Below are 27,191 nucleotides of genomic sequence, written 5' to 3'. Positions count from 1 at the left end.
GGCTGTTCAACTTATTCTAGAATAAAGTGATCCTAGGGAGAGAGCAGTACTGTTCATGGCCCAGATTGTCTTTGCCAGCTTGCTATTTGCCCTGCCAGGTCCCAAATGAAAAACGGCAATTTCCCTGGAAAGCCCATCCATCATTCCTGGGTACCGCTGAGAGCACAATCTGCCCATTCAGGCCCTCTTCATTTTCAAAGAAATTCATACCACTAAGTATCCCATAAATATGTTCCCCCACCCCCAGCACCAGTCTCTCCATCTCTTTTTGTGTCATCAGTACCATTTCTGATTGGCTGGGTCTCCCACACTTGCTTTCTTTGGTACTTACATAAACCTGAGTTCTGATTCCCTTCTGACTAAGACTTCCCGAAGACGTTGAATTTTTGCCATCTCCAACTCAATTTCTTCTGGCATCATGGTCGTCTCAGCCATGGAAATGATGTCAAGTTGATCTGTGCAGGCAGAAGAAACACGAGACATGTAAATCAGGTTATGCCAGATTATGTGGCATTTCTCAAACCCCCAAAGCACCATAGAAATGTGGGCACACAAGACCTCTGGAAAAGGCTAGCTGAATCCCTGTCAGCAGTAGAATGTTCAGTAGTTAATGCCTGGTCCTTAGTAGATTCTTTTCTTTTTTTCATTCTTACCTTCTATCTATTTTACCTTACCTATTTATCAATACTAATTATTGGTTTTAGGGCAGAAGAGCAGTAAGGCCTAGGCAATTATGGTAAAGTGACTTGTTCAGGGTCACACATCTGGGACACAGGTTCTTTTTTTTACTGTGTATTGGTTCCAAGGCAGGAGAGTGGTAAGGGCTAGGCAATGGGGGTTAAGCGACTTGCCCAGGGTCACACAGCTAGGAAGTGTCTGAGGCCAAGGACACAGGCGCTTAATAAATGTTTGGCTGATTAATGGAAAAGTAGTAGCCTCTTGCCAGAATTGGAATTGGTATATTGGAAATGGTCAATCAGTCAGCCAACAAGCTTGTATCACACACTTAGTATGTACCAGGTACTAGGCTAAGCTCTAGAAATACAAATACAAGCAAAAAGAAAGATGATTCCTAGCTTGAAGGAACTTATAATTCTAATGGAGAAGACAATGCATAAAAGGAAACTGAAAAAGAAGAAGGTACCCATGAGGGAGTACATGATGTAGACATTGGGAAGAGAGGGAGGGAGAGAGAGGAACAGTGATAGAGATAAGAGGAAGAAAGGAGAAGGAAAGAGAGAGAGTGAGAGGAAGAGGAAGAAAGAAAGAGAGATGGACAGAAACAGAGATAGAGAAGGAGAGGGGAGGGGAAGAAAGATGGAGAGGGAGAGAGAAAAGGAGAAGGAGAAGGAGAGGGGGAGGGCAGGGAGAGAGATTTGAGGCAGAGAGTCCAATTAGGAGGTCACTGTAATTATCCAAGCAAGAGGTGAAGAAGACTTCAACTAGAATGATGGCTGTCTGAGAGTAGGAAGAGGTATACAGAGGTGAGAGATGTTTTGAGAGTAAGGTCAGAAATATATTATTTGAAACTCTTGAAAACATTTTCTCATAGAAACACTTTGCAAATGATGTTAGGTTCCTAAGTCTATATAACCCATAATGAAACTAGACTCTCCACAACAGTAGCTTTGTGCTCCAGGTTCCAGGAACAGAGGATTTCATGCATCACAGGAGTAGAACAGAAGAGAATGGGAAAAGAAGAGGCACATTCACAGGAAGAGATAGATCTGAATAAACTAAACTCAATTAGATTTTACCACGAAGCTTCTTTTACAGAAAAGCAACAAAATCTAAAGGAATGATTTCATTATTCTGCTTGGTTATACCAACAAGAATACATGGCGGGGTGGGGTGCAAGAATATATGGGAGTACAGGAAAACTCAATTAAGAAACATCTTCTTTAAAAGATATAAGTGATGTATAGAACAGATAATTAAAGTAGCATTGGTGACATAATACAAGCAATTAACTACAGTTAAGAAACAGCTGTTCAAATACGATACAGGGTCCAGGGAGTTTTTCACAGATATGCATTGTTTTACATTTTGCTTATTTAGTAAACTACAGGAACCCTGTAATTTCTTAAAACCAAGACAGATTTACTTAGATTCAAAATCATTTGCACTCCATTTCATGCCCTATTTCCTACCACATGGTGTCCTTTCTCCCAGGTCCCACATGCCTTTGCCATAAACCCCTACTGCTGCACACTCCTCCAACTATTCCTTCCCTCTCCCTCATAGTGCTCCACGCACTCCATCCCAAATGGCCTATCCCACTTCTAGGGCTTCTTTCCCCATCAAAACTCTCTTTCCATCCAAAGCATTAAATCTCAGCTAGTTGTGGGAGCAAAGCCATCTCACAGAACTAATTCACACTAAGAAGTAAAGGCTTGATAACCTTTTAGCCCACTCAAAGGTATTCTTATTTTTAGAAGGGGATGCTCATTAACTCAGAAAAAATCTTTACACAGAGAAATTGTGAGCAATCCAAAGTGAAGGAAAAAAAATTCCAAGCAGAGTTGAGGAAGATACTCTTGGGCAATCCAGTCAGTTCATCCTGAGAATCTAAGGGTCAGCTCCCCAAAGCTATTTTGCTTTTCACAGACTCTTTCCTTCTTCCATTTCCCAAGTATGATGTACTTTAAAAGCTCTGGTTTTTTTTCCCCACTGTAGCTCCCAAGGCATTGGCAGAAAGGGCTCCAATGGGAAGTAAGAAGGATGTGTGGAGAAAACAGTGGGGTTTGGGAAGGACTGGGGGCACAGAAGCATTAGTAGCTCTTTGTAGGAATGGCTTATTGATAATTCATGCCTTTTTAGTTGGTCAATAAAATTTTATTAAATGTCTATGATGTGTCAGGCACTGTGCTCAACACTGACTTTGAAGGTCAGGGGCTGGTCATACTTGCTCACATCACTGATCAAAGATGCTTTGTCCTGATCATCCATCACTGAAATTATCATTTCATCTTTCCTTTGAGCATTTATTGTTTAGTGGGTTTAACTTTGATCCAAAGCAGAAAGTCTCATGGCTTTTGGATTCCCATCACATCACATCAGTTTTGGATGGAAAACATTTCTTGCTTCTCATTCTCTGTATCCACAGCTTGAAATCTTGCCCAAATGATCATTCCCCTAAGACACTAGCCAATGCTTGGAGCTAGCAATGTATTACACAATCTTTCCCTTTTTCCACTACCTGCAGAGGTATAATTTTGGGAATGGCACCATACCCTGGAAGTGGGATGTGAGATCAGGAAAATTAATCATGTCTCCTGGATTGGCACTTGCCCTCAACCCTCAGGGAAGGTGAAGATGGCATTGTCTGACTTCATTTGTTGAAATGAACATTTGGCTGGAATTTGAGGATGAGGCTGACCCTGTTGAGAAATCTTGAGACATACTTCTTTCCCACTAGTAAAGTGGCATAATAGTTTAGAGCTCAGGTTTTTAATTATTATTTTCAGTCATGTCACGAGTCATGATCCCATTTGGGGTTTTCTTGGCAAAGATACTAGAGTCGTTTGCCATTTCCTTCTCCAGCTCTAGCTGTGTCTTTAGTTGGATTTGAACTCAGGAAGATGAAGATGCTCTATTCACTGTGCCACCTTGCTGGCCCATCTAGAGCTCAAATAGAAGTATGTATATAAAAGGGAGAGGCAGCTTGGTAAAGTGATGCGTTTGGCCTTCGTGCTGGGCAAACCTTGGTTAGAGTCCTGCTTCTAACATAGTGACTGTAGGGTACTAGGCAACTCACTTCACCAACCTCTCAGTGTCCTAGGCAACTCTGACTCTGTAGGAGGAATAGAAGGTAACAGCCTGCACAGGGAGAAGGATTTTCCTCATCTGGAAGTTCACTATTTCAAGGAAATCTCAGGTGAAATCTCTGTCTCCTTCCTCTTACCCAGGATCATGTTACCCTTAGGAATCCAGAACTCTGAAACTCCTCTCTCCTCCATCAATTTATCTTTCCCTCTACTTTATTCCTCTAAAACCTAGTTTTAACAACTAGCTCTCTAGATTTAAGTTTAATCAGCAATACTATCATTTTCTCCATAACTTGCTTTTTCTTTTACCTTCTGTCTTAGAATTAATACTAAGTATTGGTTCTAAGGCAAAAGAGAGGTAAGGGCTAGGCAATAGGAGTTAAGTGACTTGCCCACGGTCACACAGCTAGGAAATGTCTGAGGGCAGATTTGAACCTAGGACCTCCCATCTCTAGGCCTGACTCTTGATCCACTAAGCTTCCCAGCTGCCTCTCCATCACTTTCTTTAGTTGACAATCAACAAACAATAAATCAAGCTCTCATTTGTAGTTTGCTGCTTTCCAAGTTGTAAATGCTCACTCCTGGCAGAGTAGAAGATTGAGGGCTAGAATAAGGAGCAGGAGATATGAACAATAGTCAAAGTACAGTCAGATTGTTGTACTTCCTGAGATAAACCACCATGGAGTATGAACATTTAGGAGAGGCTCAGTGGATAGAACGCTAGGCCTGAAATCATATAGACTTGAGCTGAAATCTGACCTCAGACACTTAGCTGTGTGACCCTGGACAAGACATTTAACTTGTTATATGAATATTTATTCCCTTCCCTCTTCTTCCCCTCTATGATCTTAAGCAAGTCATATAACATCTCTGTTTGCCTTTTTTCTCATTTATAAAACAGAGATAATAATAGCACCTATCTCCCAAAAGGGAGATCATATTTATAAAGTATTTTGAAGTGCTATATAAGTGATGGCTATTATTACTGCTTTGTAGTAGAGTGAAGAGTACTAGAGTGGGAATTAGAGGATATATGTTTGAATTTCAGATCCTGAATTAACTGGGTGACTTTCTCCAAGCTGCTTAATCTCTCTGGGCCTCATTTTCCTTCTCTATAAATAAGAAGATTAAATTAGATAGCCTCTGAGGTCTCTTCCAGCTCAATTTCTGCAATCCTAGGAATAGATTACTTCTAAGCTCACTTCTCCCTAAGGTAAAAGTGGTTGAGTGAATATTCTTTGTTGGTTAAGGTAGCGTATGAAGGGTGAATACTGTATAGAGATCACTTCTGCTCAATCTATAAAAGTTTGTTCAACCATTCTAGGTTGGGTCCTGATATTGTTTATTCTTTTCTCTAAAACTTCGAAGTCAAAGGAATACCTCTATAAGCAACTAAAACCCAGTAAGTGCTGGAAGAAAGAAAAAAATTTAAATGGCTAAACAAATTGTGGTATATGATGGTGATAGAATAATATTGTCCATAAGAAATGATGAACCAGATGATTTCAGAAAGAACTGGAAAGACCTATGTGAACTGATGCAGAGCGAACTAGGCAGAACCAGGAGGACACTGTGCACAGTAACAGCAATATCATATTATGTTAAAACTGTGAAAGACCTGGCTACTCTCAGCAATGCAATGGTATGGGACAATTCTGAAGGACTTATGACAAAGAATGCTATTCACTCCCCAGAGAAAGAACTGTTGGAGTCAGAATGCACATCACTTTAGTTAATTTTTTTTCTTATTTTGTGGTTTTGGTTTTAAATGAGTATATTCTCTTTTCTTTTTCTTTTAAACATTTTTTTAAAAATTAATTAATTTGGAATATTTTTGCATGATTCATGATCTTTCCCTCCTCTCCTCTCTCCCATCTCCTGTAGCCAATGCACAATTCAACTGGGTTTTACAAGGATCATTGATCAAGACCTATTTTCATATTGTTAATATTTGCAATACAGTGATCATTTAGAATCTACATCCTCAATCATATCCCCATCGAACCATGTGATCAAGGAAATGTCTTTCTTCTGTGTTTCTACTACCACAGATGTTTCTCTGGATGTTGTTATGTAAAGGATGGCAGCATGGAATCCCTGCAAAATACAGGGTCAGCCTCACCCTGCCATCCTTTACATAACAATGTGGATAGTGTTCTTTCTATATGAGTATATTCTCTTACAACAAAGAACAATATGGAAACAAGTTTTGCATGATAATACATGTATTGTTGTACCCAAATTTTAATACCTAACCCAGGTTCGATCATGGCCAGAGGAAGAACCACACTGACAATGCAATATGCAAGAAGAGGCTCATTCTTTACTAGCAATAGTAGCTAGGGTCGCTAGGCAGAGAGGCATGCCTGAACGACCCCTTGGAATTCTCAGCCAAGAGTTTATATAGAAATGTTTGGGGAAGGGGGTTGGCACATACATAATTATCAAGGTAGTGTCAGGGACAGGTGGTCAGGAAGCATCTGGGGAGGGGGGTTTCAGGGTCAGGGGGCTGTAAGCATTTGGCAAACATACATTAAATAGGCAAATATTGTAAAGCAGGCAAACATAGACAAACATTCCTCAAGACATCAGATAAGATAGCTTCAGTTTTAGGTTTATGATAGGGGGAGATAAGGAAGACTGTGCTGGGAAACCTTGGGGGCTGGGGGTAGCTTGTCCAGGCCAGAAATAGTTCAGTAGACTGCCAGACTGATTTTTAAATCCAACAGTATAACCCAGATCAAATAGCTTACCACCTCCAGGAGTGGGGAGGAAAGGGAGGGAGAGAAACAATTTGGATCTTACAACTTCAGAAAATACATGTGGAAAATTGTTATTACATGTAATTGGGAAAATAGAATATCTTTTTTTAAATGCAAACATATCCCTTGTAGGCAAAGGCAAAACAGGAGCTCTTGAATCAAAATCAAAGGCAAGTTGCTTTGATGTTCCACTGAAGAAACTTTATAAGACCTGTCCCTTCATAAAGATTACAAAGCAGAATGATACACCCATCCCTATATTCTTTAGCCTCAGTCTTTTGGAAATTGTCCACATATTTCTCGGAGCTGAGTCACTCCTGGGGGAAGGGGTCAACTGAGTCCATCTCCTCAGTGTAATGGCGCATCCTTCCTTTTCAGCATCCCCATCAGCATCTTCAGATAATGACTAATAATTCCGGGGGTGTATGGCTCACTATAAATTACCAGGTTGAGAGAATTTGTCTGAAAGGCAGGACTGAGATTATCTGTGGGGTGAGGAAATGAGACTGGAAAGTTGCTTGAAACTTATGAAAAGATTAAAAAGATTGGGCTTCAGGTTTATTCGCCATTACTCAAAAATGGCCAGGATTCATTGACTTGCTGGTACATAAAAGAATAAGACCAAAGTGTGTCTGAGACTATTCCACTACAGTTAGTATTTCTGTCCAGTAGTACTTGGAGGGGGCCACTGTGGAGAGCATCCTGCGTTCTTATCTTTGTCCTTTCTCTGAAAAACTTATTTACCTGTTAGTATCCATTAATTCAATTAAACATTTATTAAGTGTCTACTGTATGCCCACCACTATGAAGGCTGTACAGGGAATACATAAAATACTGTCTTTAAGTTAAAAGGAGCAGACAAACTAGCTGGAGAGGAATAATGGCAAGGTAAAGCAAGTCAATAAGCATTTATTAATTGTCTACTATAGGGTCAGCTATATAGGAACACTCTATCACACATGGCTACAGTGCCTGGTCTATAGTCTGGAAGATGTAGGTTCAAATGTGACTTCAGACACGTCCTGGCTGTGTGACCCTGGTCAAGTCACTTTGCCCCAACTGCCTCACTCTTACTGTTCTTCTGCCTTGGAATCAATACTTAATATTGATTCTAAGATAGCGGGTAAGAGTTGTTTTTTTAAATTGCCTGCTGGATACTAGATGAAGGTGCTAAGCCCTGCAGATATGAAGGACAATGAGAATAAGAATCATTAAACTCAAGGAATAATAGATATCTTCTGAGGGGAGGTACTATTGGAAATTAGTCCATAATCTAATCAACAAGGGATACTTAAATTTCCGCAAACATACCAGTTGTGGGTAAAGGTAGAACAGGAGCTTTTGCATCAAAATCAAAGGCAAGTAGCATTTATTAAGCACCTAACATATATTAGGCACTTCAGTTTGTGCTGAGAATAAAAAGGCAAAAAATAAAACTGTTCTTGAAGAGCTTACATTTGGGGTGGGGTGGGGAGGAGGAAGGAAACAACATCTACCTAAAAGATACAAAAAACATACCACATATTCAATTCTCAAACAGATCTGTGATCCCATTGAGTGGGATGCTATCCACAGTCTTCAAGATGCATTGCAGAGAAACAGTGACTCACAGAATCACAAAATTTCAGAGTTGGAAGGAAGCTTGGGGATCATCTAGTCGCCTGATGGTGAGCCTATGGGGCATGTGCCAGAGATGGCACGCATGGACCTCTCTATGGGCACACATGCCAAGCCCCAGTGCCCCAAGGACCCAGTGAGCCTGTCCCTACAGCACAGAGTTCGTCAGAGTTCCTAACTAGAAAGCCAAAGGGAGGTGCAGCTGGGCTGCTCCCTTTCCCTTCTCCCCAGTAGGAGTTAGTAAGCAGCTCTCTTCAAGACAACATCCCTTGCATGACAAAATTGCCCCACTCTATTCAGAATACAATGTTCTCTTCATTACCTTTGGCCTGAGTGAGACAGCAACAACTTTTGTCTTTATTATCAGAATTAACCAGTGTCTTGGCGATACAAAGTATTGTTGGCATTTGGGGATGTGTCTTTTGACTTTGTAGTTTAAAAATGTTCAAAACTGTAGTCTAGTGATTTAGGCATAAATTTTATGAATCTGGGGCTAGGCTAATAGCCTCTTCACTGTTCTACAACTCCCTTCCCTAGTTTCTTTCACAAGCAAATTTGGGTTTAATTTGCATTCTCCTTCTCCTCTCTTATAGCCTATTTAATTGCATTCAAAGGGGTGCCTGCCTGAGGGAAAACAGGTGGGCTAGAAGCTCTGGAAAACACAATAGTGGTTTGTCAGAGGTAGCAATCAGCCCTGCATCCAGATTAAAACCTGACTTCAACCCTTGACCATGTGCTAAAAAAGTTGATTTGTAGGATATCCCCTTCAGGAATGCTAGAACTTGATGGGGGTGAATGTCAGGATGATGTAATTTAATCTGAGGGTTATATTTTCCTATAAATAAGGGGTTTTCCTGTAAGATAGAGCTTTTTTGATTCCCCCCGCCCTAGGTTTGAGGGCATCATAGCTCACTTAACTAGAGGGAAGCAGAGTACCTAACCCCATCATCTCTACCTCTCCCCAAGTCTAACTACATCACCCACCCTCCTGCCCAGCAGTCCAATGGGAATGCTTCCTCCCTCCCTGGGTGGAGTAAGGGGGGTCATGGCATGCCAGGCATTCAGTGGGGGGAGAGGCACAGAATGTGGGGGGCATGGACATTTGGTCTAAGGCTGGGGCCAGGGCTTGGCACTCCATCTCTTAAAGGTTCCCCATCACTGATCTAGTCCAACTCATACCCATAAAAGCATATTTCCAAAACATATATGAAAAGTGGTCATCCAGTCTTTACTTGGAGACTTCCAACGAGGAATATGCTATAACCTACTACCACTACCACCTCCCAAAAGTTATAGGATCACTGACCTAGGGCTGGAAGGCATATCCTCAAATGTGATCCTCTCATTTCACAGATGAGGAAACTGAGGTTAAGTGACTTGCCGAAGACTTCACAGATAATAGGCACCGGGCGTAGGATTCAAACCTAAATTCTCTGACTCCAGACACCATTTTTCTTTCTACTACCACTCTGGATAGTGTCTCCTTAACAAGTTGTAGCATATAATTGTGAAAGAAGATTACTGCATTGCAAGAAATGACTTAATTTTCAAAAAGAAACAAACCATGGAGAGTCAGCTGGGTAGCTCAATGGATAGGGAATCAGGCTTAGAGATGGGAAGTCCTAAATTCAAATCTGGCCTCAGACATTTCCTAGCTGTGTGACCCTGGGCAAGTCACTTAACCCCAATTCCTTGCCCTTACCATTCTTCTGCATTGGAACCCATCTTTAGTATCAATTCTAAGACAGAAGGAAGGGTTTTCAAAAACTATGAAAATACTTTCCTGAAATATGAAGAGCAAAATGAGAACCAAGAGAAAATTATATACAACAGAAATATTGTTTGAAGAATGACTTGTGTACCTCCAGAGAAAGAACTGATAAATAGAAACAAGCAAGATATACTTTTTAATATATATTTATATATATTTTATCAAATGATACCTTCATTCAAGGTTCAAGGAGGGATGAAAGAAAGGGAGATACCTGGGAACTTTAATGTAACAAATTAATTAATTAAAACAAAAATAAGTTGAAATTCCCTCATGGGATGGGCTCTTTTTTTATTAATTTATTTATTTTGAAGCTATGCAAAAGATATCCAAAAATAGAGATAAAAAAAAAAAAACCTCAACCCCTTACCTTCTGTCTTAAAATCAATACTGGGTATTGATTACAAACTAAAAGAGTGGCAATTGGAATTAAGTGACTTGCCCAGAGTCACACGGCTAAGCAGTGTCTGAGACCAGATTCAAACCCAGAACCTCCTGTGTCCAGGCTTGGCTCTCCATCCACTGAGTCACCAGGGCCAACTCTTTACAAAGCTATCCTGAGTATCACCAAGTTAACCCTACCTTGATAATGAAGTTGAAGACTGCTTATTACCTAGCTGAAACTTCATTGATGATTGACACCTGAGTTACACCTTTAGCCATAATCTTTAAAAGGAGGGTTCGAGGACACAGAGAAAGGATTGCTGCTAGAGAAAAATGCAGAGTTGATTGGACTGTGCACACAAAATGAAGTCAGGTCTCAGTGGGGCCGAGGGGGAGGCAAACAGTATTCTGATGCCACTTTCTCCCTAATCCTTGAACCTCTTGATTCCAAATGTAGCAGTAGTGAAATGGCAAAGATGGAAGGGCAGACCCAATTCCTAGTTCAGAGGAGCTTATGCAGCATGTCAAATTCTCTGACCAAACCAAAGCTCCAGCCAAGAAGAAGTAAGTTTCACTCACTCCATGATCCTTGGCCCTGGCTCTTGTTTCCCTAAATCCTGGTCAGGGCACCCTTTTGCCCTTTTATTGAGGACCTTTCCTCCCCAGAGAGTTTTTATTTATGTGAATTATATCTGACATACACATATATGTAAATATTTTAAAAATCATGTATATGTAGGTATCTCTTCCACATCACTATTTTCCCATCTTGGTTTTGATACATCATGGATTGACATAAGAAATTAAATGGGAATATGGCGGGAGTTTTGCAGAAGCTACAGATGGCACGTGAAGGCCAGCAGATGGCACAGAAAAAGTTTAGAAACTCAGAAATGGATAAAAGATTTGTATAATATCAACATATTTTATATTTTAATACCATAAATATACAGAATTTTTAAAAGTTAAGATAAATAAGCTAAAGTTTGCATAAGGAATGCAAAAACCAGCAGCTGACATGCTAAGGTTAGAAATGTAAAGGTATTATTAAAAGTTAAGTAACTCACAAATATATAAAATATATATGCTGGTATGTATATTACCTGTACAGAATGTTCAGTATAATTCTCTCAAATTTGTTTCATATTTAAAATTTTGTAATTATTTTGTATTTTTAAAATTTCCTTTTTGGAATTTTTTTTAGTATATTTCAGCATTTTTACTTAACACTGACATATATAGCCTATAACCAAATACTTAAGCCAGATTTTATAATAGGGTTCTGAAAACACCCCATAAAAGAAAAACAAAAAATTCAGACCTCTCTGGGACATAGAGAGGGTCAAAAATTTTTACCCAGATTTTCCAGATCTAGGAGGCACCACACTGCTAACCCCTGTGATTGGGGAAGGGATACCTGTATATATCAGGGAAAATGCTGTCTACCAACAGAGAAAGAAATTATGGACTCTGAGGGCAAAATGAAGTATGTTTTTTTTTCTTTTTTTTTCTCTTGCTTTTTTTGCAACATTGCTAAGATGGAAATATGCTTTGTGTGATTTCATATGCATAATTGATATCACATTGTTTGCCTTCTTAGTGGCTAGTTGAGAGGCTGGAGGCAGGGAGGGAAAGAATTTGGAACTCAAAGTTTTAAAGAATTTTAAAATAAATAAATATTCTAATTCACCAACAACAAACAATCAATCAATCAATTAATTAATTGATATTTAATTATTAATTGGAATTTAAAAGCATTTACATAGACATTTTAGTAATATTGTGAAAATAGTTTTGACCTTGAAGACCCTCTGAAAGACTCTTAGGGATCCCCAGAAAAACCCCAAACTAGACATCTAGAACCACTGATCCAGAGGAACAAATCTGGTTTTTGAACTGCATTTATACTGTGAGGTATAGACTATACAGATATGGGGGGCAGGAATTAGCTCTTCATCAGCCCTGAGTTCTTTCTCTTTTCATGGAAATGATAACCAGGATAGTATATTTATGAAGAATAGCTTTCTGGGAAAGTGGGGCTTTAGAAGCAGCCAGAAAAAGTAGCCTAGTGTTCTGTAAACCCAAGGGCACCAAAAAACAGGACAAAGACTCCCTGTTTGACAAAAACTGTTGGCAAAATTGGAAATTAGTCTCATAGAAATTAAATTTAAGCCAACATTTTACACTATATACCACAATAAGTTCCAAGTGGATACTTGACCTAAATAAAAATGGTCAAAGTATAAAAATGAAAATCGAGGAGAACATAAGGATGATCCTTGTGTAATACGTCTGAGGAAGAATAGTTCATTAAACAAAGAATAGCAGTAATCACAGAAGATAAAATAGGTAATTTTGATGACATAAAACTGAAAAGGTTTCATGTGAACAAAATCAATATATGTACAATAATTAGAGGAGTTAGAGAGAAAATTATTGCAACAAATATCCTTAATAAAATATTCAAAGTATTGATATACAATGACACATGTAAAACCCAGTGGATTTGCGTGTTGGCTATGGGACGGGGGAGGGAGGAAGGGAGGGAAAGAACATGAATCATGTAACCGTGGGAAGATTTTCTTAATTAATCAATAAAATTAAATTAAAAATAAAAAAAGAAATTGATACAAATATATAAGGACTAGATCCATTCCCTTGTCAAAAAGAATGAATAGGGGCAGGCTAGGTGGCTCAGGGGATAGAGTTCCAGTTCTAGAGATGGGAGGTCCTGGGTTCAAATCTGGCCTCAGACACTTCCTAGCTGTGTGACCCTGGACAAGAGCCTAGTCCTAACTGTTCTTCTGCCTTGGAACTAATTCGTAGTACTTATTCTAAGACAGAAGGTAAGGGTTAGGGGAGGAAAAAAGGTTTCACTAAGGACTGACTACACTGGCCAGAGAGAACCTTCGGTTGCTTCTTAATGGAGATGATTTCTTTCTTTCTGCTTGTCACTTCTAGGTGCCAATGGATGGAGTGCCAGAACTGGAGTCAGGAAGACCTGAGTTCAAATCCAGGCTCAAACACTAGCTGTGTGACCCCGGGAAAGTCATTTGAACCCTATTTGCCTCAGTTTCCTCATCTGTAAAATGAGGATAGTAATACCACCTCCCTCCCAGGGTTGTTGCAAAGACTGAATGAAATAATAGTTGTAAAGTACTTAGCACAGTACCAGACAGGTAGCACAAACCCTATAATTGTTAGCTATTATTCTTATTTGAATGCATCTGACAGTTTTTCCGTGGCCTCTGTCTCTTGAGGGGGAAAACCCATTCTGCTAACAAGCATTATTAATATTAGCATTAATTATCAATTAATATTTTATTTAGTTATTAATTTATTACTATTAATAAAAAGTCTCATTCCTCATCTTTGTGATCCATAGGCCATTCATAGGGTCGGTGTTTGCACAATGATGTTTCACCAGCACAGTGACCAGAAAAAACCATAGCCAAGGAATTCTTCCATCCCTCAGATAAGCCAGTCAAATAGTTTTTGAGAACTTTCCATGTACTCAGCAACATACTAGGCACCACAGGTGGAATGTTCTCGGCTTTTACAAACTTACAAATTATTTAACTGAGGGGCTTGGGGAGATCAGCTCTAAAAAACAATGAAGGAAGAAGATAGAACTATTTATATTATCATCATACACTGTTAGAATAAAGTGCTAAATTTTTGAAGTGTGAGACAGTTAAAGAAGAGTTCTGTATATGAGAAGGTGCTAATTGGATTTTATAGTCATTAAGTGAAAAAAAGAATTCAGTGAGGGGAGAGATTAATGTAGGCTAGAGTCATTGGGAAATACTTATGAAAGTAGTGAGACTTGGATCAGACCTTGAAAAGTGAACAAAATAGAGAAGATGGTATGAACTACAGATAATAGAAATGATAGGGGTTTTTTTCTTTTCTTTTTTTTGAATTGACAAATAGTAATTAATTAATTAATTTAGAATATTTTTCCATGGTTACATGACTCATGTTCTTTCCCTCCTCTCCTCTCATCCTCCTCCCACTCCCCTCCTGTAGCCAACACACAGTTCACTGGGTTTTACATGTATCATTGATCAAGACCTATTTCCATTTATTGATAGTTGCACTGGGGTGATCGTTTAGAGTCTACATCCCCAATCATATTCCCATCGACCCATGTGATCAAGCAGTTGTTTTTCTTCTGCGTGTCTACTCCCACAGTTCTTTCTCTGGATGTGGATAGTGTTCTTTCTCATAGGTCCCTCAGAATTGTCCTGGTTCATTGTATTGCTGCTTGTAGAGAAGTCCATTACATTGGATTGTAAGAAATGGTATGTTTAAAGGTAGGGAGATAGAAGGAAGTGTAATATATCGGAGGTGGGAGGGAGTTGTACGGGAAGGAGACCCATCTGGCTAAAAACAGAGACTTTATGTTGGGAATCATGGGGGGAAAATAGTTACATAAATTTGGGGCAAGAGTATCAAGGATTGTGAAAGTTCCATAAAAGAGTTTAAGGCTTAATACTGTAAAAAAAAAAAAAAAAAGGTAGCCAAGGTAGAAAATAAGTTCATGAGCTGAGGAATGATGTGAACTTCAGTCTCTCAAGCTTTCAATCTTTGTGTAATCCTCAACACCTTAAACCCACTTACCCCATATATCCTGTCTTGTTTCTACCTTCACAACATCTCTAGAATACATTCCTTTTACTCTACTCCCACTTCCTCAGTATCCCCAGAACTCAGCACAAAGTCTGGAACATAAAAGATATTTCATACATACTTAGTTACTAACCGACTGACAAATACTGATTAAGAGAATGAATGAAAGCAGAAGAGCACAAATTAAAAAGAGAATGGACAGTTTAGAGAGAAAGGGAATAAATAAAAATGAAGACTGAAGAAAAAGAAAGAAAAAGGATAGGGTAGAGAGCACAGTGGAGGGGTTGGCTTTGGAGAGGAAGAGGCATAGTTCTCCATCTGCAACTGAATATGATGAAATGAAGAATAGCATAGATGAAAGAGTTCACTCTTTGTGGCCTCAACGTTTTCAGTAAAATAGGAAGCACAGTCTTTATTTTCCTCATGGGTAAAATGAAAGTTTGAGGCTATATGCCAAGGTCCCATTCAACAATATTCCTCAAATTTTGTTCCATGAAGCTCTGGAGTTCCACATGATGTGAATGGGATTCTGTTGGAAAATTGGCTGCTGCTGTCCTTTTCCTCTAAAATATTAAATATGAAATTATATCTATTACAAAAATGCTTAACCAAATTTAGGAGTATAAAATATTCATTTTATTTTTATGTCTTATAGCCTATTTTTATTATTTATTATGCATAAAATGGATGTTTATTATCATTTCTTTCCATTTGTAATTGATAGTTTTATACTTTCTAAATCTAATTTCATTTTTATTACTTTATGAGTAGTTGTTAAACCCTAAAATCCAGAAAGAACAATACTAGTAACATTTTATTTTTATTTTAAATTTCATCTCCAAAGACAAAGCAATGTCTTGGCCAGGTAGGAATTTAAAAGGATGACAGATAAGACTATCCCAGAACTGCACCATTATTCATGAAATGTAAAAGAACCCAGATCATCAACACATGAAGTGGTTCCTTGGTGGAAGAATATATCAATTGATAAGAATTAATTTTGTTTCTACTATGTGCCAGTCACTGTGCTAGGAACTTTATTAATTAAAGTATTTATTCAATGGGAATTTTATTGTTCAATCATTTTCAACTGTGTCAGATTCTTCATGATCCAATTTGGGGTTTGCCATTTTCTTCTCCAGAATATTTTACAGATGAGGAACCTGGTGCAAATAGGATTAAGTTACCTGCCCAAAGACACACAGCTAGTAAGTATCTGAAGCCAGATTTAAACTTAGGAAGATGAGTCTTCCTGACTCCAGGCCTAGCACTTTGTCCACTGCATATCTAGCTGCCCTCATTCAATGGGGATACAATGGGGACAAAAATGCAAGTCTTCAGGGAGAACATGGACAAGAATCACAAGAGACGCGGAGATGGATTGTGAGTACCCACCTTGAAAAGAACAAGGTCCTTTGAAGTATAATCTTTAAGTATAGATGACAAAATATTTTTATAAATAATTTAAATGATAAGCCTATTTTTATTTTTAAAGTGCTAATTTTTAATATATTGTATTTGGGGGGGGGTTATTTTTTAAGCAACATTGCAAACTATGAAGCAAGGTCCCTAAAGCCTTGCTGCCCAAGGGGACCAGAAGATCCAAAGTCTTATTACAAGGGTCTGAAGAATTACGCAGGTGGAGGCAGTATGGTACCATGGAAAGAAGCCTAACTGTAGAGTCAGGGGAAGTAGGTTCAAGTATAGCTGAACAAACTTGCTACCTGTATGACGTTGAGCAAGTCAAGGACCTCGATGGTCCTGAGTTTTCTCAGCTGTAAAATGAGGGAGATTGGCCTAGACATCCTCTGAGGTCACTTTCATCTCTAGATCTATAAAGACAAAACAGAGGTTGAGATGCCTGCTTAGCAGTCAAGTCATCCCAGTTGCTGCTTCCCCCCCCATTTTGGTTATGGAACTCAGCTGAATATTAGAGCAACTTGACTAGATTGCAGAGCATCCCAGCTCTTCCTAAGGTGATAAGGGGAAAAAAATACAACAGAGTGATGGGCTCACATAGGAAGAGCCAAGTAGGAATGACAGAACAGGAATGCTCTGCAAAACAAACAAACAAACAAAAAAACACACACAACTCCACAAATATCAAACAGTTGCTAATAATGAGAAGGCACGAAGGGAGCAATCTTTACATTCATGCTTTTCTTTGGTGAAATGATCTCACTTAAGGTTGATTTCATGATCAAAACTGCTCATCAGCTAAAGAAAATAGTAGTAACTGTCAAGAAATGACAGAACTGAAAATGCAAAGGATGAAAACAATATTATGAAGGTGAAAGCATGAAAGAAAATCATTACTAAGTTTATAAGTAGGGAGCATAGGCTGGGAGGTGTTATCATCTCAGAACACAGAGAATCAGGTTTGGTATTGAATGTTCATATTAACTGCATGCCGATAGTAGAATGATTTTTTTTGTTTGTTTAAAGAAACATCAAAGTTAATCTAAGTGTTATCTTTCAACATAATGATAATAGGATCTTAGAAATAGCAAAGTGGCTTTATACATTATCTTGTTTGATCCTAACAACACCTCTTTTGAGGTGGCTGCTATTATTATCCCTATTCTACCAAAAAGGAAATTGAGGCTTGGAGAAATTAAGTGATTTGTCCAGAGTCATATTGCTAATATTTGTTATGCCAATGTTCAGATCATTTTTGGAGCTCAGCTTTAGGAAACACCTTTTTTTAAAGCCCCACAAGAAAATCAATTCCTTTATAAGAAGCACCATGGCTTCCCAATAAACAAATGGTCAGATGATATGAATAAGCAATTCTCAAAAGAGAATATGCAAGATATTAATAATTCCATGGGTCAATGTTTCAAATAACTAATAATAAGTGATTAAATGAATTAAGAAATCAAAACTATTCTGAGATTCCCTTTTGTACCCATCTCCTCTTTTTTGTTAGAAAAGGTAAAATTATAATTGTTGGAGGGGCTGTGGGATGAGAAGCACATTATTATACTGTTGGTGGAATTGTGAATAGATCCAACCATTCTGGAAAGCAATTTTGTACTATATCCAAAAAGACACTAAATTGTACATCCCCTTTGACTCAGTAATATCACTACTAGGAAAAGATATGAGTCTCATATAAAAAAATAGTAGTGCTTTTTGTAGTAGCAAAAAAATGGACACTAAAAGAATGGCTCATAAATTGGAGAAGGATTAATTAGGTTATGGTGATGGAAAATTATTGAACCATAGGAAATAATGAAATGGATGGATTTAGAGAAACCTGGAAGAACTTATAGTAACTGATGCAGAATTAAGTGAGCAGAAGTAGAAAAATTTAGACAGTAACTATAAAAATATAAAGAAAAACTCTAATTAATGCAATAATGACCAGCCAAAACTCCAGAAGACTAATGATGATACTTGCTTCCCATTGTGATCTTATGACCTACCAGCAGGGAAGAGACAAACAATATAGGTACAGAACAAGACATAAATATTTCAATACTACCAATATGTGAATTTGTTTGGCTTAAAGTCATTTGTTTTTAAAAAGAAAGAAGGCTTTTGTTTGGGAGGGGTAAGTTATATGGAGGCAACTAGCCAATAGTAAGAATAATACAAAAAAAAAAGAAAGATAGAGGTATTAAATAAATGTTTGTTTTTAAAATACACCGAAGAGAGCAAAAGAATATTCAGAAGAGGACACAAATAGGGCAATATTGGTACTACTGTGTTAAATGTGGTATATAATTAAAAAAAAACTTGCCTTCCATCTTAGAATCAATACTGTGTATTGGTTCCAAGGCAGAAGAGTGGTAAGGGCTAAGCAATGGGGGTTAAGTGACTTGCCTAGGGTCACACAGCTAGGAAGCGTCTGAGGCCAACGTTGAACCTAGGGCTTCCCGTCTCTAAGCCTGGCTCTCAATCCACTGAGCCACCCAGCTGCCTCCAGTATATACTTAAAAAAAAAACCAAAAACCCAAGCATGTAGTAGAGATTCTTGGTTTCATATACAACTATCTTTTTCTATTCTTCACATAAGGAAATGTTCAAGTTCATTAATGTTTGTCCAATTCATAATTTAAAAAAAAAAAAGAAACATCAACATGGTATAGTTGGAAAGCAGGGTAGCCTTGGAGTCAAGAGAAACTTCCCGGGTTCAAATTCTGTGTTTTACCCTTACTAGATGTATGGACATAGACGAGTCCTTTAATTTCTCTGCATCTCAGTTTACTCATCTTTCCAATGGAATACCACTGGTATCTACCTCACAGAGTTGTCAGAATCAAAGGAGATGATATTTTAAAATCTTAAAATGCTGCATACATATTGACTACCTTTATTGCTCTATCTTTATACCTCTTTTTAAAAACAAAAATTGCAACACTTGAAAGGATAAAGATTTACTACTCTCTTGTACACTGAAAAGGGCTGAAGAAAATTTCTACTTCTGTTTTTGCTCATCCTAGGTTTGTATAAATGTATGAGCTTTGGTACAACCAAAATTGGGATGGAGTGATGGGGGTTTTGCTTCAGAGTGCTAAATTTTAAATTAAAATAAGAGCAGTTACAGTCCTTTAGCAGTTTAGTTAACAAGAAAAGCTACTTAAGGGGCAGCTGGGTGGCTCAGTGGATGGGGAGTCAGGTCCATAGATAAGAGGTCCTAGGTTCAAATCTGACCTCAGACACTTTCTAGCTACGTGTCCCTGGGCAAGTCACTTAACCCCCATTGCCTAGCCCTTGCCACTCTTCTGCCTGAGAACCAATACACAGTATTGATTCCAAGACAGAAGGTAAGGGTTAAAAAAAAAGTTACTTAAAATAGAAAGCTACAATAGGACAATCTGGAGTCCCCCCTCCTCAAAAGGAGCTGTTGTGTTGGGGTCTCTGTCTGTGGTTCCCCTCCACCCACAATCAATGGAGGATATGCTTTAAGTCACTTTTTCCTGGCACAAAAGTATCTGGTTATGGCTCTGAGCCTTAGTAATGTTTGTTAAACAATCAATCACATGAGTCATAATCACATTTCATACTTTCCCTAATTGTTATGTGACCCTCAATGAGTCACCAAGCCTCTCTGTGATGAATGTATTTCACCATCGCTAAGGTGAGGGTATCATATTTGTTTATAGGTCCTTAGAGAGCCTGATATGAAAGAACAAATTATTCTTTGTTCAGAAAGAACTGCTAAAAACTGTCAAACGAGTATGGAAATTGAAGACCATGTAATTGCAGCAAGATAACTGTGCCAATTAAAGTTTCATAAACAACTAATGTTTTTCATCACTTTTGCAAGTTCTTCTTATTATTCAAAGTTCATTCTTGGACCATCCTCTTACTAAGGCAATTTGGGGATGATTTCATGCACACATACAATTACAAATGTATCTTGAGCAGCCATTCATGCATCTTCCCTGAGCCTTCCCCACACAATATTTACAAGCTAAAGCAGAAGTAAGCAAAAGGAACAGGTGGCGGGAACAGGATGGAAAGAGAACCAAATGGAGCACCTTAAAAGCCTGCTTGGTGAAGGCTAAAGTAATTATAATACAGAAGGAAATTAACTTCATTTTAAAAAATTGCTTAGGCTGAAAATCATGCGGCTCATTTAATCACTCACTAGCTTGTCAGATGGAAGCTAGACTGCTGCTAGACTGCTGATGACATCATTTAGATTACAAAATACAAGTCTATGGAATAAAGATAGATAAAATCTCATCTATCTAGGGTAATTTTGGGATGAGCCAACCTGAAGGAAAGGAGATTAATTACACAACCTCCTAAGACCTTCAGACTTAAAGGGTTCCATGAATATTCATAGAATCAAGTGACTCTGAGATAGTCTGGAGGCAAAACCAGCCTCAGGTATTTATAGCTGTGTGACATTGGGCAAATCATTTGATTGTTGTCTGCCTCAGTTTCCTCATCTGAAAAATGGTATCATAATAAGAAAGAGTAAATGATGATAATAGTACCTACCTCAGGAGGTTGTTGTGGGGATCACATGTAGTGATGTTTGTAAAGCACAGTGCCTGGCATATAATAGAGGCTGAGTAAATATTTTATCGCCTTTTTTCCTTAAGAGCTAGAAGATCTTTTCTTGTTGTTGTTCTGTCATTTCAGTTGTGTCCAATTCTTTTTGACCCCCATTTGGGAATTTCTTGGCAAAGATATTGGAGCAGTTTGCCATTTTCATCTTTAACTCATTTTATAAAGGAAGAAACTGAAGCAAACAGGGTTAAGTGACTTGCCCAGAGTCACATAGCAGATAAGTGTCTAAAGTCAGATTTGAACTCCGCACTCTACTGCCATCTTGTTGCCTCCAGAAAGATTCTTTAGAGATTATTTAATTTAATTCCACCACTTTACAAATGAGGAAACTGAGGCACAATCCTAGGAATATGTGAAATAAATACTGCTGGGCTATGAGAACTCTTTAGGCTCAGTAGTGAATTTACCAATAGGTTCTATTTAAAAGTGCCTGCCATATTTGTTAGAGTCTGACTTGCATCCTTAGCTTTCTTAGAACAGACAATAGACGAAAGTGGTCCAGCACAAGGTTAAATCTGGGAGTGCAGACTTGTTCTCAAAGTCTTTGCAAAGATAGCCAATTCTCATATATTAGGGAAGATTTCATTATGCTTCTGCCTGATGGTGGAGAAATGGGCAAGACTCATGCCTTGCTTGGTGCCACAAGTCTGTAACCCCATGAAAGTCCCCTTATTCTCTTATTCACTGTGACCTATTTTGGTTATGGATGTTACCTAGGGATCTCATTTTGTGTCCAGATGGCATGAACAAATAGTGAGGGAGGATTGCCAGGGACTGGACATTGCTATTTGCACCTATTTTTCTCTGAAGGGTTCTTAGCTTTCACTTTGGCATCATTTCCTTTTGTATAATACAACCTCCCTCTGAATAGAGCTTTCTGAACTTGGCAAGACTAAATATAAATGAAGATCCATTTTTAAATTTCCTCAGCTAATCAGGTAATGCAGCCCTGGAATAGCCAATCCTCTGGACTTCTTTCTTGGGGAACCATTAACTTTAAAACTATCATCCTGAGAAAGCCAGATATAATTGAACTGTATTGCTTTCAAGAATGATATTCCCTAACATGAATTTGGTCTCTCATGTTGCTAAGTGATGAGTATTCTACCCTTTAATAATAGTCCATATTTACATAGCAATTTAAGGTTTACAAAATGCTTTCATTACTTTTTCTTCTTTCCCATATACATATTTTGAAACATTCCCTTTGATATATTTCTTCCTATGTTGTTCTTTTTTCTCAATCCATTTTATTTTTTCTAACTTTTATTCTATATCTTTTGTTTTGGCATCATTTCTGATGATATTCCTTTGTTTTCCCCCTACCCATTCAACTAATCCTAGTGACAAAGAAAAAAAGGGGGAAAAAAGGTCAGAAAAAAAAAGCCAGGCTATCAGCCATGTCTGGCACTATATGTGATATTCCATAACTGAGTTGTTGATTGTAGCATCTAACTCTATATGACTCCCTGTACTTTGTCCAAGAGGTTTTCTTGGCAAAGATAGTGCAGTGGTTTGCCATATCCTTTTTCAGTGTGTCCCCATTTTCTAGATAAGGAATTGAGGCAAATAAGGGTTAAGTGATATGCCCAGGATCAAACAGCTAGTAAGTGTCTGAGGCTGGATTTGAACTTAGATCTTTCTGACTCCAGGCCCAGTACCCTATCCCCTGAATTACTTAGCTGCCTGTAGTCCCTTACATTTGCAAAATGTATGGTTAGGGTGGCACATTTCCTTCTATTCTTCTTTGGGCCCAAGCTTGGTCATTGTAATTATTCCATGTTTAGTTTTAGGTTTTTTTGTTGACCTAGTTATAATCATTGTATATATTGTTTTTCCTGGTTTACTTCACTCTGCATCAGTTCTTATAAATTTTTACATGCTTCTCTGAATTCTTCATATTTGTCATTTTTTGTATGCCTGCCCTTAGTTTTATCTCACTCTTACCCTATTTCTTTGTATATTGACCCTCTTCCAGCACAGACCAAGAGAAATCCCAAATTATATTTTTAGAATAATAAACAAGGAGCCAAAACACATTGCTCTGGATCCCATCTCAGTACTAATGGAGTCACAGATACCATTTTTGACCCATTTACCATTATAAGAATTCTTTATTGTGTGCCTAGAAGTCAAATGGTAGGTACTTCCATCTTCAACCATGTGCTAGGCTACAGTCCTTTGTCTATGGTCTACTATAAAAGGACTAGAAGAAGGGTCAGGCTGTCTGACAAAAAGGCTGTCTGGCAGACATTTATTTAGAAATAGATCATTTTGGGATAATTTTGCTATGGGCCAAACTAGGGGCAAAAAAATTGATCTAACCCTAGAGAGTCAATTAAAATTCAATTTAAATAATTAATGACTTCAAAGTCGTAGAATATAAAATAAATTTACGTAAATCATTAGTATTCCTGTACAAGCACACCTCTGTTTATTGTACTTCATAAGATGTTTTAGTTTTTACAAATTGAAGATCTGTGACAACCCTGTCAAGCGAGTCCATTGGCATCATTTTTCCAACAGCATGTGCTCACATCATGTTTCTGTGTCACATGTTGACAATTCTCATGACATTTCAAGCTTTTTCATTATTATTATATTTGTTACAGTGACTTGTGATCAGTAATATTTGAAGTTATTATTGTAAGTTTTGGAAAACCATGAATCATGCTCATATAAGATGACAAATCTAATCCTTAAATATTGTGTGTTCTTGACTGCTCCACTAACCAGCATTCCCATCTCCCTCCCACTCCTCAGGCCTCTCTATTCCCTGAGACACAGTAAGGTTGAAATGAGGCCAATTAACAATCCTGCAATGACCTGTAAGTGTTCAAGTCAAATAAAGAGTCAACAGATAGGGCAAATTTCATTATCTTATTTTAAGAAATTGTCACAGCCCTCTCAGCCTTAAGTAACCACCAATCTTGGATCAGTCAGCAGTCATCAACACAGAGGCAAGACCCTCTACCGGCAAAAAGATTACAACTCCCTAAGGTATTTTAAATTAAGGTATTTAAATTGAGGTTTTTTTTAGACATAATACTATTGCACACTTAAGTATGGTGTAAACATGATTTCTATCTGCACTAGGAAACCAAAAAATTCTTGTGACTTGCTTCATTGTGATATTCATTTCATTGTGGTGGTCTGGAACCAAACCTGCAGTATCTCTAAGGTATGCCTGTATATTATAACAAAACCTTGGAAGAAGAGCTAAAAGCAGAAATCCCATTCAAAATAACTTGGGTTTACAAACAAAGGTTTAAGCTCCTGAGCCTATCAATTTATGAAGCAATGCTTGACAATTGTATAACAAATCAGAACCAAGTCTCCTTATCTTTGGCACTTGTCGAGATCTCTTTATCATCTCTGATAATCTGATAAGGACAGTTTAGTTGATAAGGAAATAAGGACAGGACAAGGGAGTTGCCTTTTACCTCATGCTTCCAGCTCTGGCTCCAGAAGCATGGAGTTTATTATATATAATGTAACAAAAGAACCCCCACCAAAACTTTGCAGATGCGCAGAAGTTACAAATTATGTCACATCAAAACACAAAACATTGGCTTCAGAACAGACCAAGGCCAAGGCTGAATTTTGACTGGCTTCTTATCAGGAAGCCAAGTCGGGAAGTATCCCTCTCAGGGCCGAATTGCCCCCGCTAAGATTTTGGCCTTGGCTATGCCAGGAAGCAGTATTCCTTGTCAAAAGGGAACAGTGTTAACTCTTTAAATTCAGGTTTGCTAGGAACTTAAAGCTTTTCAATAAGGCCACAATACTTTTCAACAAGAAATCACAAGGATCACAAAAGGGGTCAAAAGAGGAGTCTCAGATTTTTATTTATTCTCTTATTGGCTTCCCACAGGCACCGAACCTCAAATATGATGAAGATAGAAGTTTATGCCTTAAAAACAATTAATCAAATAAGACCAATTAATTAAAAGAAAACATTTATCTAGGTATTAGGAAGTCTGATTTCTAAATGGAGGAAATATTAGAGACTTTCCAAGTTGGGAGGCGGAGAATTTTGAATAGGTGCAGTTCCCTGAAATCAGAAAAAGAAGCATCACACTCCCCACAAGTGTCCGCATTCAATCAAAGGACCATGGAAACAATAGCTGCTTGATCAGTTCAGGCCCAGTTTCCAGATGATATATGGTTTGCTTGAGATGCATAATTGAGAGGAAACTCCTTGCATCATTATGGATTTGACTGGGTTTCTGGTCAGTGTAACCTAGATCCTTAGTTATGAATCTCTTGTTTTTCCTTCATTTTTGAAAAGGATCAGTGATATCATGGAATGGTCTTGGCCTGTGCATGAATTGAATTTAAGTGAGACAGGGTTGCAAAAGTTGTCAGTCTTATTTTCTGGCAAGACAATGGTCAGGACAACTGATGACAGCCTGGGATGCAGTGGATTACATTGGCATCTTCAGTGTCTGACCAAACTCTAAGCACTCTTATTTCAGATTCAGTTGAAACAAATTGTTCTAATCTGAACATTCCACTGGGGGAAGTCTTCACATGCCTGGGGTAGACTCCCCACTAACTCACCAATGAGTATGGTAGCTCCATAGATAACCTGGACCTGGTTTAACCTTTATCTGCTGAGATGGTTTACCAGAGTATGGTACCTGCTCATGCTACAGCTTCTTAGAGTCACAGGTGAGAGATGAGGATCAGATGGATATCAACTGTGGATGAATAGCCCTTAAAAGGGCTCAGCAACTTCTCACCCCAAATGTGTTAGTCCTCCTTGAATACCCATATACCTCTAAGAGTCTCTAAGTAGTAGGTAGAGATGACCTAGCATCCCAGCCACACAGGGCTAGATTCTAACAATGCAATCAAGTTTTCTTACAAGACAGAAATTGGACTAGACTCATAATTAAACAGAAACTGAGGAACTGAGCTAGATTCAGAATTGAATTAAATATGGAGTCAGTATGGTTCACTCAATTCCCACACAAGGAAAAACTTCAGATTGCTGAAATGGTTATAGATTTTCTGAAATACAATCCAACCTGCTTTTTCTTTCCTATTTAATTCTGGGTCCATGTCATCTACTATTTGAAAAGAAATGATAGATCGAATTGACCCACAGAATGACAAGGTACCAACAGAAACTAGTTGTACAGAAGTAACTACCAGATCAGCATAGAGTACATATATTGGGACCAAAGAAGACTATGGTAAAACCAACAGAGTTCAGTAAGGCAACAGATCCAGGAGAGATTCTGTGACTAGACAGGAGCAAGTCAAGTGAGAGTAATGTGAAGAAAACATTTAGCCTCTGCAACCTCAGAGGTGGAAGTTGCAATTTGTTGTTGTTCAGTCATTTTAGTCATGTTTGACCCCATTTGGAATTTTCTTGGCAGAGGTATGGGAGTGGTTTGCTATTTCCTTCTCCAAATCATTTTATAAATGAGGCAACTGAGGCAAATAGGATTAAATGACTTACCCAAGGTCACATAGTTAATAAGTGTATGAGGTCAAAATTGAACTCAGGTCCTTCTGACTACAAGCCCAGAACTCTATTTGCTGCAACACCTACCTGCCCCTCTAAAAATTTCTCACCCATAGGTTCCTCATTCATGATCCCTATGCATGCTCACTCTCCTCACTGATGCTATGCATGTAACATCAGTGGGGAGAATGAGCATGGTAGAGAATATGCATTAGAATAGAGGAAGGAAAGGAATAAGCATTTATTAAGCACCTACTATGTGCCAGACACTATGCTAAGCACTTTAAAAATATTATTTCATTTTACTTCAATAGACTTATGAAGGAATGCTCTATTGTAAGTCTTCTTGCTATGCTATTTCATTAAATGCCTTTACTTTTAATCAACTGTGATCATTGGCTGACTAGGGAGAAAAAAGTAAATGCAGAAGCAGGGGTTCATAAACCATTGTTTGGAATGGGTGTGGACCCACTGAATACCTGTAACCTGGGATGACTACTATAGAAGCCCCTCATTTTAAGGGCTGTCCAAGAACTACACAGAGTTAAGGAAGAAGCCAAAAAGTTTGATAAAAATTCACATTGTTTTGATTGCTTTTTTTGGTAACAAAACCATCTCTGATTTTCTTCTAAACATCATTTATCTTCACCTCTTTGAAATATCTTTAAAACCAATCCCTCAATGCTTTTCAATTTTTTAGCTTCAATACAAATATTTTCTCTATTTGCTTAGCCTAGCCTAGCTGCCTTTAATCT

General features: G+C 38.2%; 1 protein-coding gene across 1 annotated transcript in view; it reads right to left on the bottom strand.

Annotated features, from left to right (window-relative positions):
* BMERB1 (bMERB domain containing 1) overlaps nt 1-27,191 on the bottom strand; it is a 142,477-nt gene that overhangs the window by 44,865 nt on the left and 70,421 nt on the right. The window contains exon 2 of the mRNA XM_044657342.1: nt 332-455. Within this exon, the coding sequence (XP_044513277.1) occupies nt 332-455 (124 nt within the window). The remainder of the gene's footprint in view (nt 1-331; nt 456-27,191) is intronic.

The sequence above is a fragment of the Gracilinanus agilis genome, chromosome 1, assembly GCF_016433145.1.
Source record: "Gracilinanus agilis isolate LMUSP501 chromosome 1, AgileGrace, whole genome shotgun sequence".
NCBI classification, from domain to species: domain Eukaryota; kingdom Metazoa; phylum Chordata; class Mammalia; order Didelphimorphia; family Didelphidae; genus Gracilinanus; species Gracilinanus agilis.
Note: the sequence above shows the minus strand (reverse complement) of the source record. Positions and strands in the feature narration are given on the sequence as shown.